We start from the raw sequence: 14538 nt of genomic DNA on the forward strand, positions 1-14538 counted from the left end.
CCAGGCAAGAGTGCTGGAGTCGGGTGCCATTGCCTTCTCCAGTCAGGGCACTAAGATCCTGCAAATCATGTAGTAAGGCCAGTCAAATAAATAAATAAATAAAGCCCACAGCTTTAACCACTGTGGTAAACTGCCTTCTCTATGTCCTTATAATCAATCTTAAGTCCATCATCACTGCCTCTGCCTCTCTCCAAAAACTCTTACCAGGATCTCTAAAGCTTTCGTGACCGCCAACCCTAACTGCTCTATCCTCTACACAGAGCCAGAATGACTTTTCTTTGTGTGTGTGTGTGTGTGTGTGTGTGTGTGTGTGCGTGTACAGTTAAACGATTTTTTACTCTACTCATAGAGTTGCCCAACTATCAATTCAGTCGCTCAGTCACATCCAACTGTTTGCGACCCCATGGACTGCAGCATACCCGACTTCCTTGTCCATCACCAACTCCCGGAGCCTACTCAAACCCATGTCCATCACATCGGTGGTCCCATCCAACCATCTCACCCTCTGTTGTCCCCTTCTCCTCCCTCCTTCAATCTTTCCCAGCATCAGGGTCTTTTCCATTGAGTTGGTTCTTTGCATTAGGTGGCCAAAGTATCACCATTATCTAATTACAGCATATTTTCATCACCCTAGGAAGAAATCCTGTATCCATTAGCAGTCACTGTCCTTTTCCCCTTCCCCCAGCTCCTGGCAACTGCTAATATGCTTTCTGTCTTCATGGCTTTGCCTTTTCTGGACATTTCAAATAAACGGAGTCCTAAAATATGTGTTCTTTTGTATCTGGCTACTTTCACTAAGCATACTGTTTTCAAGGTTCATCCATGTTGCAGCATGTATCAGTACTTCATTCTTTTGCAGGTGGCTATCCAGTTGTCCCAGTACCATTTGTTGAAAAGATTATTCTTCCCCCTATTTGAATTGTCTTGGCACTCTTGTGGAAAATTCAATGGATCATAAATATATGAGCTTATTTTTGAAGTCCCAATTCTAGTCCAATATATGTCTCTCCTTATGCCAGTACCACGTTAACCTGATTATTGTACTTTTGTGATGTTTGAAATCAGAAAGTATGAGCCTTCCAACTCTGCTCTTCATTTTCAAGATTGAAATTGAAATTTTCCTTGAAATTCCATAGAAATTTTAGAATTGTTAGTTTCTTCAAAAATGTTAGATGGGATTCTGGTAGGAATTACCTTGAATCTATAGATCAGTTTGGGGAGTATTGCCATCTTAGGTTTCCTAATCTGTGAATGTGAGTAGTGTTTCCGTTTATTTAGGTTTTCTTTAATTTCTTTCAATGAGGTTTTGTAGTTTTCAATTATAAGTCTTATACTTCTTCTTTGGTTGAATATCAGCTGAAATCTTTGGCTTGCAATATAGAGACAATATTGAAAATAACAAAACCCCCACTGAGCACTGAGAGTGCATAATTACATTTATATACAGTTAAATGCAAACATGATGCTACTCTTCTATTTACATACTTTGATCTTCTGGACTGGGGGACAGAGTGGATAGTGTCTCCAGTGTAAGTTTGTGCCTTTTTTGGCATCTCTTAATATCAACTATTGCTGTGGTTTGAGACAGTTTCCTCAGATTTTTTAAATTTGACAGACTTGTTTCTGATCTCTGTCAGGGATGAACATGGGACTCTTATAAAGAAAACCAAATCCTTAATCATCATTATCATAACCATAATGTGATCATTCCCCTTTGTTAGGCATTTATTCCCATTCCCATGTACTGCTGCTGCTGCTGCTGCTGCTAAGTCGTTTCAGTCGTGTCTGACTCTATGCGACCCCATAGACAGCAGCCCACCAGGCTCCCCCATCCCTGGGATTCTCCAGGCAAGAACACTGGAGTGGGTTGCCATTTCCTTCTCCAGTGCGTGAAAGTGAAAAGTGAAAGTGAAGTCGCTCAGTGGTGTCTGACTCAGCGACACCATGGACTGCAGCCTACTAGGCTCCTCTGTCCATGGGATTTTCCAAGGGAGAGTCCATGTACTAGACACTGAAAAATGCTTTACAAGCATCAACCATTTAATTTTCTTAATATAGTTTGCATAAAACTGAGACTTGAAGACTTTAAATAACTTGTCCATGGTGTTATAATTTTAGCAGAGGACCTTGATTCAGTCTCAAATTTGTCTGATTCCAAAGTCCATCCTCTTAACCACTGTCCTGATGTCAGGGTTCCTGGCCTATAAACCTGACTTCCTTCTGGAAGGATATAATAAGTTTCTGATTGTGCTTTTAAAAAAATCAAGGCCACCAGATTTGAAAATAATGATCAACACAAAACAGTAGTTGTCAGGACTTCTTTGGCAGTACAGCGATTAACTTTGCCTCCCAATGCAGGAGGTACAGGTTTGACCTCTAGTCCGGGGGCTAAGATCCCACATGCCTGGAAGCCAAAAAACCAAATCATAATAAAAGAAGCAACATTGTAACAAATTCAATAAAGACTTAAAAAAAAAAAACAAAACCCAACAATGACTGTCCCATTTGCTTCCACTGGTGATTTTGCATCTCTGGGAATCTCCAGACAGACATATTACTCTAATTCTGGTCTAGCCATGATTCCCTCCCAGTATTTCCTAACATCCTTTCCTCTGTTTTCATCTGCTAGTTCCTCCCTCTTCCATTCCCACCATGCTCCAGCCCACCAAACATTTCCACATACCCAGAACATACTTGTTCTTCTGTGTTTGTTGCCACATACTTCACCTGGAACAACCTGGCCTTGTTCTAGGCCAATGGTCAGGAGTTTGATGAGAAGTCCCTGGAGAGTTTTAAACAGGGAAATGATAAAATCTAATATACCTTTAAAAAAGATAAAACTCTGCCTGTAAGGATAACAGATGTAGGTGCAAACATGAAACTGGAGAGATTAAGGAGATTTAGCAGTGGTCTAGGAAAAGGTGAAGTGAAGACACACCCAGTGAAGACAGGGAGAAATGGTCAGATATGGAATTTTGAAAATAGAATCGAAATTTCAGATATATACTGAAGGTTGAGCCAGCAAAACTTGCTGATAGTTTGGACTTGGGTTATGAAAGAAAGCACAGAATCAAGGATGAAAAGCGATGAAGGCCTGAACAAGGCATCTTCTATTTGTGTTATGAGATGTTCAATACACAGTCATCGTTCTACACTGAGACACAACTGTGATTGTGGCTTAGAACATCTTTGACTGAAAGAGTTGTCTGTTTGTCCTCATGTGTGCATTTGGGATATCTTAGCTTTCTTCATGTATTAATACATGAACCTTCAAAGTGCAGGATTCGGTGCTAGGTCTGACACAAAAGTTGTCATAAAAGTTTCCACAAATCCTTGGAAGTAGGAGTTAATATCCGTATTTTACAGAGAAGGAAATTAAGACAATTTATGATTTCACTGAGGGTACATATTTAGTAAGGGGCTGAGCTGACACTTGAAGTCAAATTTTACTAAAAGCCCATGCATATGTCACTGCAATAATTCAAAGGTACAGAATCAGAATTCCCCAAACTTTTCTCCTCATTAATTGAAGCCTCTGTTGACTCTCATGTGCCCTACTTTAGAGCCCAAGGCTGGCAAACAGGACAGCTTTGTTCTGTCTGTAGCCCATCTGCAGACTTGCCTTGTGATTTAGGGCAAGCTTCTTAATTTGATGGTGTCTCAGCATTCCCACACGTTAAGCAGTACTTGTAATTAGTGATGGAGACAATGCTTTGAAATCTGCAGATGAAAGGACCTGCAGCCTTGAGTGCAAATATTTTCTTTCCCATGGTGTTCGTTTCGTTTCTTATAGCTTCCAGGACCCTTGATAAGGAAAGGAACAAAAAAAAAAAAAAAAGAAAGAAAGAAAGAAAGAAAGAAAGAAAAAGGAAATAGGGCAAGTGTAAAACTGTACTTGTTTGCTTGCTAGAAGTCAGTGGAACTTTGGGGTCATAAATGTAGTAATCTCCTTTACTCTTCAGAACTCAATGAAAAAATTTTAAGGTAGACTTTTTTTTACAATGTTCCATTTCCTTTAATGACCCCCATTGACTCCTTGAACCCTATTCTCCAGGAGAAAGCAAAAGAAGCTAATATTTATCTAGTGTCTGTTGTATGCCAGGTATCATGCTAACTGCTTTCACATGAAACCTTGTTTAATCATTATAATAGCACTATCAGATAGGTGCTATTGTTACCTTCAGTTTAAAGGAGATGAAACTGTGGCTTGGTATGGTTCTTTGACTTGTCCAAGGTCACAGAATTAAGAAGTTGGACCAAGTTGGGTCTTCCCAGTTCTAAATTCAACATTCCCCTGAAAAATTAGCAATGGCAATTTTGAACTGTCGCATCACACCCTGGGTGTGTGTGGCATTTAAAAATCTCTTACTGCTTGTTCTTTTCAGTCCCTGGCACAGGGACAGTTATTTGTACAACACAATTGTTATTATTGTGCAGCCTCACATGTTTTTTCTGCCCTGGGCAAACATGAACAATAATGGACTATATTTATGAAACCAGCAGCTTGGAAGCATGAGCTCCAGATTACCATTACAATTGTAGTTTAATTTTTTTTCTTTTTTGGTAGCTTAGCACCATTTATATAGAAGGGCTTTCTCGGAGTCTTATGCCAATAATCTGGTTCTTTGTATATTCAGAGAGCCCCTCACAGTTTTTTTTTTCTCCCATAGTTTTGATCAATCATCCTGCATTTCTAAAAGCTGACATCACAGATGTGCAGTGTTCACGAAGAGCTGATATGACAGTCACCTCCCAAAGTTGGGAAACAAAGAAATAAAAGTGGCTGTAATTTCTCTCCCAGGTGGTTTGGGGAGGAGGAGTGGGAATTTGGATAGAAAGATGGAAAGGTAAGCTAATGACAAAGATGTTTATGATCTAAATTCTCCTCTTCAAGATCATCTGAGTTTAGGGTAACTATAAAGAGCCTCATCTTCAGCTTTTCATGTCAAAAGCTCCATTTTATGAAGTCTTCTTGGGAGTGATCAATGACTGCAGGACATCAGCAACAATGCCCTAGTAAAAAGCATGTTTGAGTCAAAACACCTGTGCATAATTCCTAGCCTTGACACTATGTAAAATAAAGTTAATAATAACCTCAGTAGTGAGGATGAAACAGAAAAGGGAATGGCACCCCACTCCAGTACTCTTGCCTGGAAAATTCCATGGACGGAGGAGCCTGGTAGGCTGCAGTCCATGGGGTTGCACAGAGTCGGACACGACTGAGCGACTTCACTTTCAATTTTCACTTTCATGCATTGGAAAAGGAAATGGCAACCCACCCCAGTGTTCTTGCCTGGAGAATCCCAGGGACAGGGGAGCCTGGTGGGCTGCTGTCTATGGGGTCGCACAGAGTTGGACACAACTGAAGTGATTTAGCAGCAGCAGCAGCAGCAGTGAGGATGAAATGAAATAATGTACATGAAAGCAGCAATCGTTGGCTATCAGTATCCAGATGTAAGTAATCACACATAACTTTACCTAGCGAAACAAAGACAAGGATATGTGTGTCAGCTGTTCTGCTACTGCTAAGTCACTTCAGTCGTGTCTGACTCTGTGCGACCCCATAGATGGCAGCCCACCAGGCTCCCCTGTCCCTGGGACTCTCCAGGTAAGAACACTGGAGTGGGTTGCCATTTCCTTCTCTAATGGATGAAGGTGAAAAGTGAAAGGGAAGTCGCTCGGTTGCGTCTGACTCTTCGCGACCCCATGGACTGCAGCCTACCAGGCTCCTCCATCCATGGGATTTTCCAGGCAAGAGTACTGGAGTGGGGTGCCATTGCCTTCTCCAGTGTCAGCTGTTCAAGGCACTCCTAATAGTTAATGTAGCTTCCCTAGTGGCTCAGACAGTAAAGAGTCTGCCTGCAATGTGGGAGACTGGGGTTCGATCCCTGGTTTGGGAGGATTCCCCAGAGAAGGGAATGGCAACCCACTTCAGTATTTTTGCCTGGAAAATCCCAAGGACAGAGGAGCCTGGTGGGTCCCAATCCATGGGGTTGCAAAGAGTTAGACACAACTGAGAAACTAACATACAATAGATACTGCTAACTGCTAAGTCACTTCAGTCGCGTCCGACTCTGTGCGACCCCATAGACGGCAGCCCACCAGGCTCCCCCGTCCCTGGGATTCTCCAGGCAAGAACACTGGAGTGGGTTGCCATTTCCTTCTCTTACATGAAATGCATGAAAGTGAAAAGTGAAAGTGAAGTTGCTCAGTGGTGTCCGACCCTCAGCGACCCCATGGACTGCAGCCTTCCAGGCTCCTCCGTCCATGGGATTTACCAGGCAAGAGTACTGGAGTGGGTTGCCATTCCCTTCTCTGGGGAATCCTGCCGCAACTCCATTGCCTTCTCCTACAATAGTTAATGTACCTGCAAAACTGACTTAGTAATTGGAGGGTTGTTTGACAGAGAGTTAAAAGGTGATCTTGAAGAATTGTATTCTTAGAGCTGCCACTTCAGGCCAGGTTCTTTAATAAGGCATTTACGGAGAATCCCAGGGACAGGGGAGCCTGGTGGGCTGCCGTCTATGGGGTCACACAGAGTCAGACGCAACTGAAGTGACTTAGCAGCAGCAGCAGCAGCAGCATGCATAATTTCTAGTCCTTACAACATCTCTACACGGTAGGTATTATTGTTTCCAATGTACACATAAGGATATGAAGGTTACAGATCCAGAGACATTAAGTTGCCTTAAAAAAAAAGAGGTAAGTCCTTTTTGTCTGCTCTATGAAGTTCATCCTCTTTACAACAAATTAGATCATAACATATCTTCCATTAGCTACATTTTACTCTCCTAAAATAGATTTGTGATATGACCCAGTGCTTTGATGAGATCTGGGACACAAATTTGCAAACTGTCACTGGTGTGTCATCTAAAAAAAACACCTAGTCCCGGAAGTTCTAGGCCTTTTTGGGAGTTTGGACCATCACTCCCACCCCCTACTTTGTCAAGTTTTTAATTTAAGCCAGAACCAATGAGCAAAAAAGGAAGCCAATGCAAATTATTGGTGGTCTGGAAGGGAGCATGGGGGCAATTCTCATACAAGCAGTCTTCCCTTGCTTAGGGGTCTGATCATCATTATTACTATTTTAACCAAGGTCTGAATCTGCTCTAAGTAGTCCTTACTTAAACGAATTATTTATAAAATATTTGTTCCTTGGTTTTCTAGTTTGTGAAATGGAGATAGAATGAGGATTCACATATTAACAACACATGAGACTATGCATTCATTCAGTTCAACGAACTTTTACCACATACCAATTCAACTCCAGTTGTTAGATGCTATATATAAAAACATTCATAAACTGTGAAAAGCAATATCGTGCAAAGACAATGTGCTGTTTTTGACTTAATATAAATCACACAATAATTATAACAATATATAATTCCTTATATTTCCTCAACATTTTCCAAATCGACTTGCTCTTTTTTTTTTTTTTTTTAATATGTGGGAAATGGAGTCTCGAATAGGTTGAATGATTAGTCTGAGGTCACATATTGACTCGAATACTCTCCTTACTACCCCATGTTGAGTTCTAGGAAACTATACACCAGGGACTCCCAAGAGTCCCTGTCCCCTGAGTAATATCTTATATCTCATATGGTTTGGTGGAGTCTCCTTGAATAGCAAGTGCATTTTTACTCTATGAAATTAAAAGACACTTACTTCTTGGAAGAAAAGCTATGACAAACCTAGACAGTGTATTAAAAAGCAGAGACATCATTTTGCTGACAAAAGTCCATATAGTCAAAGTCATGGTTTTTCCAGTAGTCATGTATGGATCTGAGAGCTGGACCATAAAGAAGGCTGAGTGCTGAAGAATTGGTGCCTTTGAATTGTGGCGCTGGAGAAGACTCTTGAGAGTCCTTTGGACAGCAAGGAGATCAAACCAGTCAATCCTACAGGAAATAAACCCTCAATATTCATTGGAAGGACTGATGCTGAAGCTGAAACTCCAATACTTTGGTCACATGTACTAGAGTTTCAGCTTCAATGAGCTGGCTCATTGGAAAAGACCCTGATGCTGGGAAAGATTGAAGGCAAAAGGAGAAGGGGGAAGCAGAGGATGAGATGGTTAGAAAGCATCACCAACTCAATGGACGTGAATTTGAGGAAACTCCAGAAGATAGTGGAGGTTAGAGGAGCCTGGTGTGCTGCAGTCCATGCGATCTCAAAGAGTTGGACATGACTTAGCTACTGAACAACAATAATTGTATTCCCAATAGCAATTTATTCTATGACTTTAAGATTTCTTAACTAAATCTGTGTATCTACAACTTAAGGTATTTCCATATGTTATCTCATTCATCCTCACAATAACTCTAAGGTTGTAGAAGTAGTAAATAGTTGAGACAGGATTGGAATGTGGATGTTTCTGATGTCCAAGCCTTGTTTATTCCACTATGGTATACTGCTTTGGTTACTGGCTGTATAACCTTAGGAAAAATCACTTAATATCTGTGGTGTTCAGTTACCTCATCTGTAGAGTGGATATGATGATTACTACCTTTCAGAGTTGTTGAGTTCAAAAGTGATAATGTAAATTAGAAAATCAAAGTAGAAACATCAGTAGTGGTTATAGCTGATAAATGTACCAGGTGGGAAAGGAGTAATTTAAAACATTATCTCCCCTTCTCCCTCAAGTTAAATAGAATAACAGCAGAAAGAGGTCAAAGGAGACTCTCTGGAATAAGTGGTTGCTCACCAGACTTGCATGGCTGGCTCTTCATTGCCTAGACTTTGTAAAAAAAGGGGTGTGAGAAGAGTCAGTAATTTCTGAGGGCATTTCTAGGATGGTTCGCCTGTGGTGGCAAAGGTCTAAAACCTTTTGTGAGATTAGCTCCATTTTTGGCTTGTTCATTTGATTCTCCTTGTGTGTCAAATGGGGACTACTATGATAATGCTAAGAGTGTGTGGGCCTGATAGAGTTATGGTTTGTTGTTGTGGGAAGCCACCATGACTAAGAAAGGAAGGCCAGTTCTAGGCAAAAACATTTATTGAGGTCTAGTCTGTGCTAGGCTAAATTGTGAGAGGGATGTAGTTGTGAGACAGCCCTCTGTTCTCATGGATTTTGTAATCTGGTTGGGGTACAGAAAAAGCCCTCAACTAACTCCAAGGTAGAGTGTAGGGATAATATCAGAGCAACTAACAGGTGGGATGGGATTTCCTAGAGGGCTTCCTGAAGTAGGTGGCATATAAGCCAAGGCTTTAAAGATGAGGATTTCAAGTTACTGGTTATTTCAACTGAAGAAGGCAGCATGAGAAAGTATAGGCTGTGTTATGTTTAACTTGGCAGGAACCAAGACCTTATACTAGTACAAAACACATTTCAGGATCTGAAGATATATATATATACATCAAAAAGAGTCCTTGCCATTGAGGAGCTCTCAGTCTAGAGGGTCAGTTCAGTTCAGTCGCTTAGTAGTGTCTGACTCTTTGTGACCCCATGGACTGCAGCACACCAGGTTTCTCTGTCCATCACCAACTCTTGGACCTGGCTCAAACTCATGTCTATTAAGTTGGTGAGGCCATCCAACCATCTCATCTAGAGGGCAGACAGATGTAAAGAGTCGTTAGGGTGATGATGACATCATAAGATAGAGAAGAAATGTTCAGATAAGTATGTAAATCTGCCTTGGGGAGGTCAGGAGATACTTTGAAAGGAGGTGGTACTTCAGTGGTGTCTTGAGAGAGAGCAGGAGGAGTTTGCCAGGGGGACTAAGAAGGGAGTTAGGAGTGCTGCAGCCCCTGAGGAGGCCCCAGTGTTCTTTCACTGAACTGGGGTCTAAGTGTGGCAGGCAGCCAGAGAGCCTGGAGAGTATTGATTTCCCTTCCTACCTAGATTTTGACTTAAGATAGTCTTCTCTTTTGATATCACCCCCTAATGTTGTTGTTTAGTAGCTCAGTCATGTCTAACTCTTTGTGACCTCATGGACTGCAGCATGCCAGGCTTCCCTATCCATCACCATCTCTTGGAGTTTGCTCAAACTTGGTCCATTGAGTCAGTGATGCCATTCAACCAAATCTTCTCTGTCCTCCCCTTCTCCTCTTGCCTTCAATCTTTCCCAGCATCAGGGTCTTTTCTAATGAGTGGGTTCTTTATATCAAGGGGCCAAAGTATTGGAGTTTAGCTTCAGCATCAGTCCTTCCAATAAATATTCAGGGTTGATTTCCTTTAGGATTGACTGGTTTGATCTCCTTGGGATCCAAGGGACTCTCAAGAGTCTTCTCCAACACCACAGTTTGAAAGTATTAATTCTTCAGGTGCTCACCCTAATAGCAGATGGTTAAATGAAAAGTTTTGGAGTCACACTTGGATTCTAACTCACCAGCTATCTGATCAGTTGTAGGCCCTTACATATGACACTTATTTGTATTTCAGTTTCATTTGTACAACTTATTTATGTCTCAGTTCCGTCATTTACACAATTTAAAAATAAAAGCATCCAACACAGATTCTGGCATATAAAAAGTACCGTTATTATTTCCTATCATTATCTCATTTAATCCTCGCAAGCAACTTGGACTCTGGATATAGTTCTTCCCATTTTTCAGAAGCATAGGCTTAGCGTGGGTAGGTGATCTGTTAAAGTTTTCAGGACAATCTGGAGTTGCCTCTGCCTCCACAGCCCGTCCGCCTTAATTACTTATCCGCGCCGGGTTTTCTCAGGCGGCCCCGGGGCAGGCTCCGGTCCAGCAGCAAAAACTCCGGCGCCAGGATTTGGGCGTCTCCGAGGCCTGTGCCGGGCGGGCGGGGCCAGGCGAGGCGGGGTGGATGAGAGGAGGGAAGTTGTCGAAGTTAGGGGAGACGCCCGCCAGCCGGCCCGGGCCTCGCCTCCGGCCGCTCCCTCCGCCTCCTCCCCGCCCCGAGCCCCTGTCCGCTCGTCCTTCCTTCCCCTCCCGTGCATGATGGAAACACCATGGCTGCGGCGGCCCAGCTCTCCCTGACACAGGTAACGCCGCCCGCCGGTCCGCCGGGCTCGGCCGGCCGGTGTCCCCGGTCCCCTCCCCCACCGCCCTACGGTTCACCGACCCGAGCAGTTTCTCTCCGCCCCGGGCGGGGCGGCCGATACTGAGAGCGCGCGCGCGCGCCTGTGAATGTGAGTCTGTGAGTGTGACTGCGGGAGGACGCCATCCTGAGCCGGTACCTCCGCCACTCGCGCCCCGGCCCCGCCCCACGCGGCGCTCCCTCCTCCAGACCCCTCCGTGCCCCTGTCCCGCCGGATGGGAGCCCGACCTTCTCCTGTCCGCCTTCACCCACCCAGGAAGTTTCCTCCTTCCAGGCCAGACGCACCCCAGGTGAGCTCCTGTTGAGCTCGCGCGGTTCAGTCTCACCGCCGGGTCTGCCCTCGCCCCGCGCGAGGCTCACCCTCGGGACAGGCAGCGTCACCTTCCCGAGCCAGGCGCTCAGGGCCCCCTCCCAGCCAGGCTTTTCCCTCGCTAAACCGGCCTTTTCCCACTGGAGTCCGACGAAAGCCCTCCCTTTCCCAGCAGTTTCCTCCAGTCAGCCTGTCTTCCAAATAAGTCTCATCCTCCCCGAGCGCGTTCTTACCCGCTTACCCTGGCTTCAGCCTCTTCTCCTGCTGATCAGGTTTCCTGCTGGGTGAGATCCCCCGATTCAGCCTTTCCCTCCTCAGTTCTGCTACCACTCCTACTGGGTAGGCTCTCTATCGCTGTCCATGGGGATAGCAGGGAAACATCCTTTCACAGGTGTGATGGTTCCGCCCGTCTTGGTGCTGGGAAGGACCTAAGAGATCACTCGTCCTGGGGGAACCTTCACCAAAACCTGTGTGCTCTGTTCTGCCTTGCCTTTCTGCTTCCTTCAGAGTCAGTCCTCGTGCTTCCCAGAAAACCGCTCAGCATCAATCACTCTGGGAACCTCGTTCCTCCCTCTGCGTTGGGAAAACCAATTACAATCTTCCGGTGATGTCCTGGATGGAGAGAGGTTGTACGCCTGTCAGTCCCTTGGCGCTTCTCTGACCGCATCTCACCCTAACCTCACCTTCTCAGCCCGTTCTCTCCAGAACCGGTGGCCACGGACTTTCCTGTTGGGGCCCACGCCATCCTTCCTGCCTGCCCTGTAGTATCTCTCTGCCACCTTGTATTCTTGGCCTGGATATCTCAGGGTTTCTGAGGCAAAACATTGGGATAGGTTATACATTTGGGCCAGAAAGTTTTCTGTTTGAGGAATAAGAGACTTTGGGGGTGTTTTGCCTAGCATTCTAGGATAAACTGAGTGAAAAATGTTCCCCTCAGTAACCAGGAATCACGTATAAACAATGTGCCTTAGGTAAAATAAGTAACTTCAGCTTGTAGGAATTTTCAGCTTCGTAAGTGCGAGGTCTGTTATTTTCCAGTTTATTTAGTCTTGCTTATCCTATTTTGACAAGCAGATAAATGGGGGAAAATACTTGGAATGTGGTGATTTAGTCTTGGTAGTGAATCTCTTTGGAAGGGGCCTCCTGAAACTCAAACTTGAGGAATGGCAACATTGACTTATGGGTGTTCACTCTCTAATAGTCTGGTTAGTGATATGCATTAAACAAGATCCTGTTGGCAAGCTGTTGCTCTTCCGCTCTGCTGGCCAATTCCAGCGAGAGTTCTCCCCTCTTGAAGATTTTGTTCTTCTGAGAACTAATACAGATTTGCTGCTTAGTTGTGTGCGTAGTTTATTTTCTTCCTGGGTAAGGTTATGTTTTTAGTTTCTATTTACTGTCATTCATCTCTGAATATTTTCTTCCGGCTCTGTCAGTTTTATAGACAGTTAAATAATTTAAATGTGTTCTTGTGGTTATATATTTAAATATTAACATGTACACAGAGTAAATACTGAATCAGGAGTATTATCGTTCAGTGTTTCACATATGAGAGAACAAACATTGATGGTTCATTTATATTGAATATCCAGATAAGTCAAGTTAGAACATTTTCATTTTAAGACGTTTTTGTTTAGTCGCTAAGTTGTGTCTGACTGTTGCAACCCCGTGGACTGTTTGTTAGCTGGCCAGACTACTCTGTCCATGGGATTTCCCAGGCAAGAATAATGGAGCGGGTTGCCATTTCCTTCTCCAGAGGATCCTCCCGACCCAGGGATCAAACCTGCATCTCCTGCAGTGACAGGCCAGTTCTTTATCGCTGAGCCACCAGGGAAGCCCTTTAAGACATTAGGAAGCAATAAGATATATTGTAAAGGCACTGGAAAGAGAATATTCCCAAGTGTTTAAATACCTAATGTGCCTCCTTGTTATTTTAAAACTTGGCTGATTTGTGTTTTTTAATTGAATTTTTAACTGCTTGAGGCAAATAAGCTGAGATAACAGTGCAACTTGGTTTCATATTCATTATTGATGTGTTTATGTCACCATCACCCCCTCACAACACACTCAGACATAGGCATACTCAAGTGAGATCCTACATGGCAGGGACATCTTTCATCTCTCTCCCTCAGCGCATATCTGGAAGAACGTTATTAATAATATTTGTCTTATGAATGACTGAAAATTCTGAAGAACTCTGGGACAGTTACAAAGATTAAACAGATGCTGAAGTTAGTTTCTGCCCCTGGTTATTAAATAATAATAGTTTTGCAGTAGGTTGATTTATTCAGCCAGTATTTGTTAAGTACCTGTTATGTGCCCTGCTCTATGCTGGAGTTGTCTTGAGTAGAATTTTTGGCCTCTGTCAATTAAGCAAAACTGACAGTTGGGAAAAACACCTGAAAACTAGGTTAATTTTCTCGTTCCTCTTTCTCCTGCCTGCCAGCAAATCCTCCAATTCCCCAACCACCAAGATAAATTATCTAAATTATCATAGTCTAGCTTCCAGACAGGATAGAATGCTAAATAGTAAAATGTTAGTTTCAGTCCCAGCTCTGCCGGGAGGTAACCTGTGTGTTCATTGAGTTAAATCTCCAGGCCTCAGTTTTCTTATTCATCCAACAAATATGTACTGACCATTTATTACGTACTAGGATTTATTCTAGGTGCTGAGGATATACTTATGAACAAGATAGATGACAATTCTTGGCTCTCAGAGACAGAAGGAAGCATGGAGCTTAATTCTACAGAGTTGGAGAGTTTGAATTAGCTGATCTAAAGACCTTTCCAAAGAACATTTTTTTTATAGATCGTATTCTGTGATTTGGAGATCTAGTGGTGACTTTCCTAGGGTGCTTTAGTGCTTTGTAGCCTTCGTGTTTTCTGGTTTCAGTTTTCTTTACCAGGTGTTCTATTTTCTTTTTGGCAATAAGAAGTAAAACTTGAATGAGAAAGATCTTGTGATTTTTGCTTTTGGTAGTAGATGACAAAAAGATATTAGTACTTCCTGTTTTTAAACTTTGCTGATTGCTCATTTCTTCTTTAAGTCTGCATCTTTACTAATAATAATACTGTTAACTTCCCTTACTGTATGCTAAGAATTTTACTTAACACTCCATTTTACAAACGAAGGAAATAATTTACATAAATTAGTAGTAAGATCTAAGATTTGAACCAAAGTCTGTAGGACTTCAAAAGCTGTCTACTATACTTTATTGTATAC

General features: G+C 43.0%; 2 protein-coding genes across 6 annotated transcripts in view; one reads left to right on the plus strand and one right to left on the minus strand.

The window, feature by feature from the left end:
* OSBPL9 (oxysterol binding protein like 9) overlaps positions 1-11650 on the minus strand; it is a 273396-nt gene extending 261746 nt beyond the window's left edge. The window contains exon 1 of the mRNA XM_052638144.1: positions 11560-11650. The gene's annotated coding sequence lies outside the window, so the exon portion shown is untranslated. The remainder of the gene's footprint in view (positions 1-11559) is intronic.
* EPS15 (epidermal growth factor receptor pathway substrate 15) overlaps positions 10854-14538 on the plus strand; it is a 146723-nt gene continuing 143038 nt past the window's right edge. For all 5 annotated transcript variants that reach the window (XM_052638136.1, XM_052638137.1, XM_052638138.1 and 2 more), the window contains exon 1: positions 10854-10952. In XM_052638136.1, coding sequence (XP_052494096.1) covers positions 10920-10952 — 33 coding nt within the window. In that variant the 5' untranslated portion in view covers positions 10854-10919. The remainder of the gene's footprint in view (positions 10953-14538) is intronic.

Source organism: Budorcas taxicolor, chromosome 3, assembly GCF_023091745.1.
Source record: "Budorcas taxicolor isolate Tak-1 chromosome 3, Takin1.1, whole genome shotgun sequence".
In the NCBI taxonomy this organism is placed as follows: domain Eukaryota; kingdom Metazoa; phylum Chordata; class Mammalia; order Artiodactyla; family Bovidae; genus Budorcas; species Budorcas taxicolor.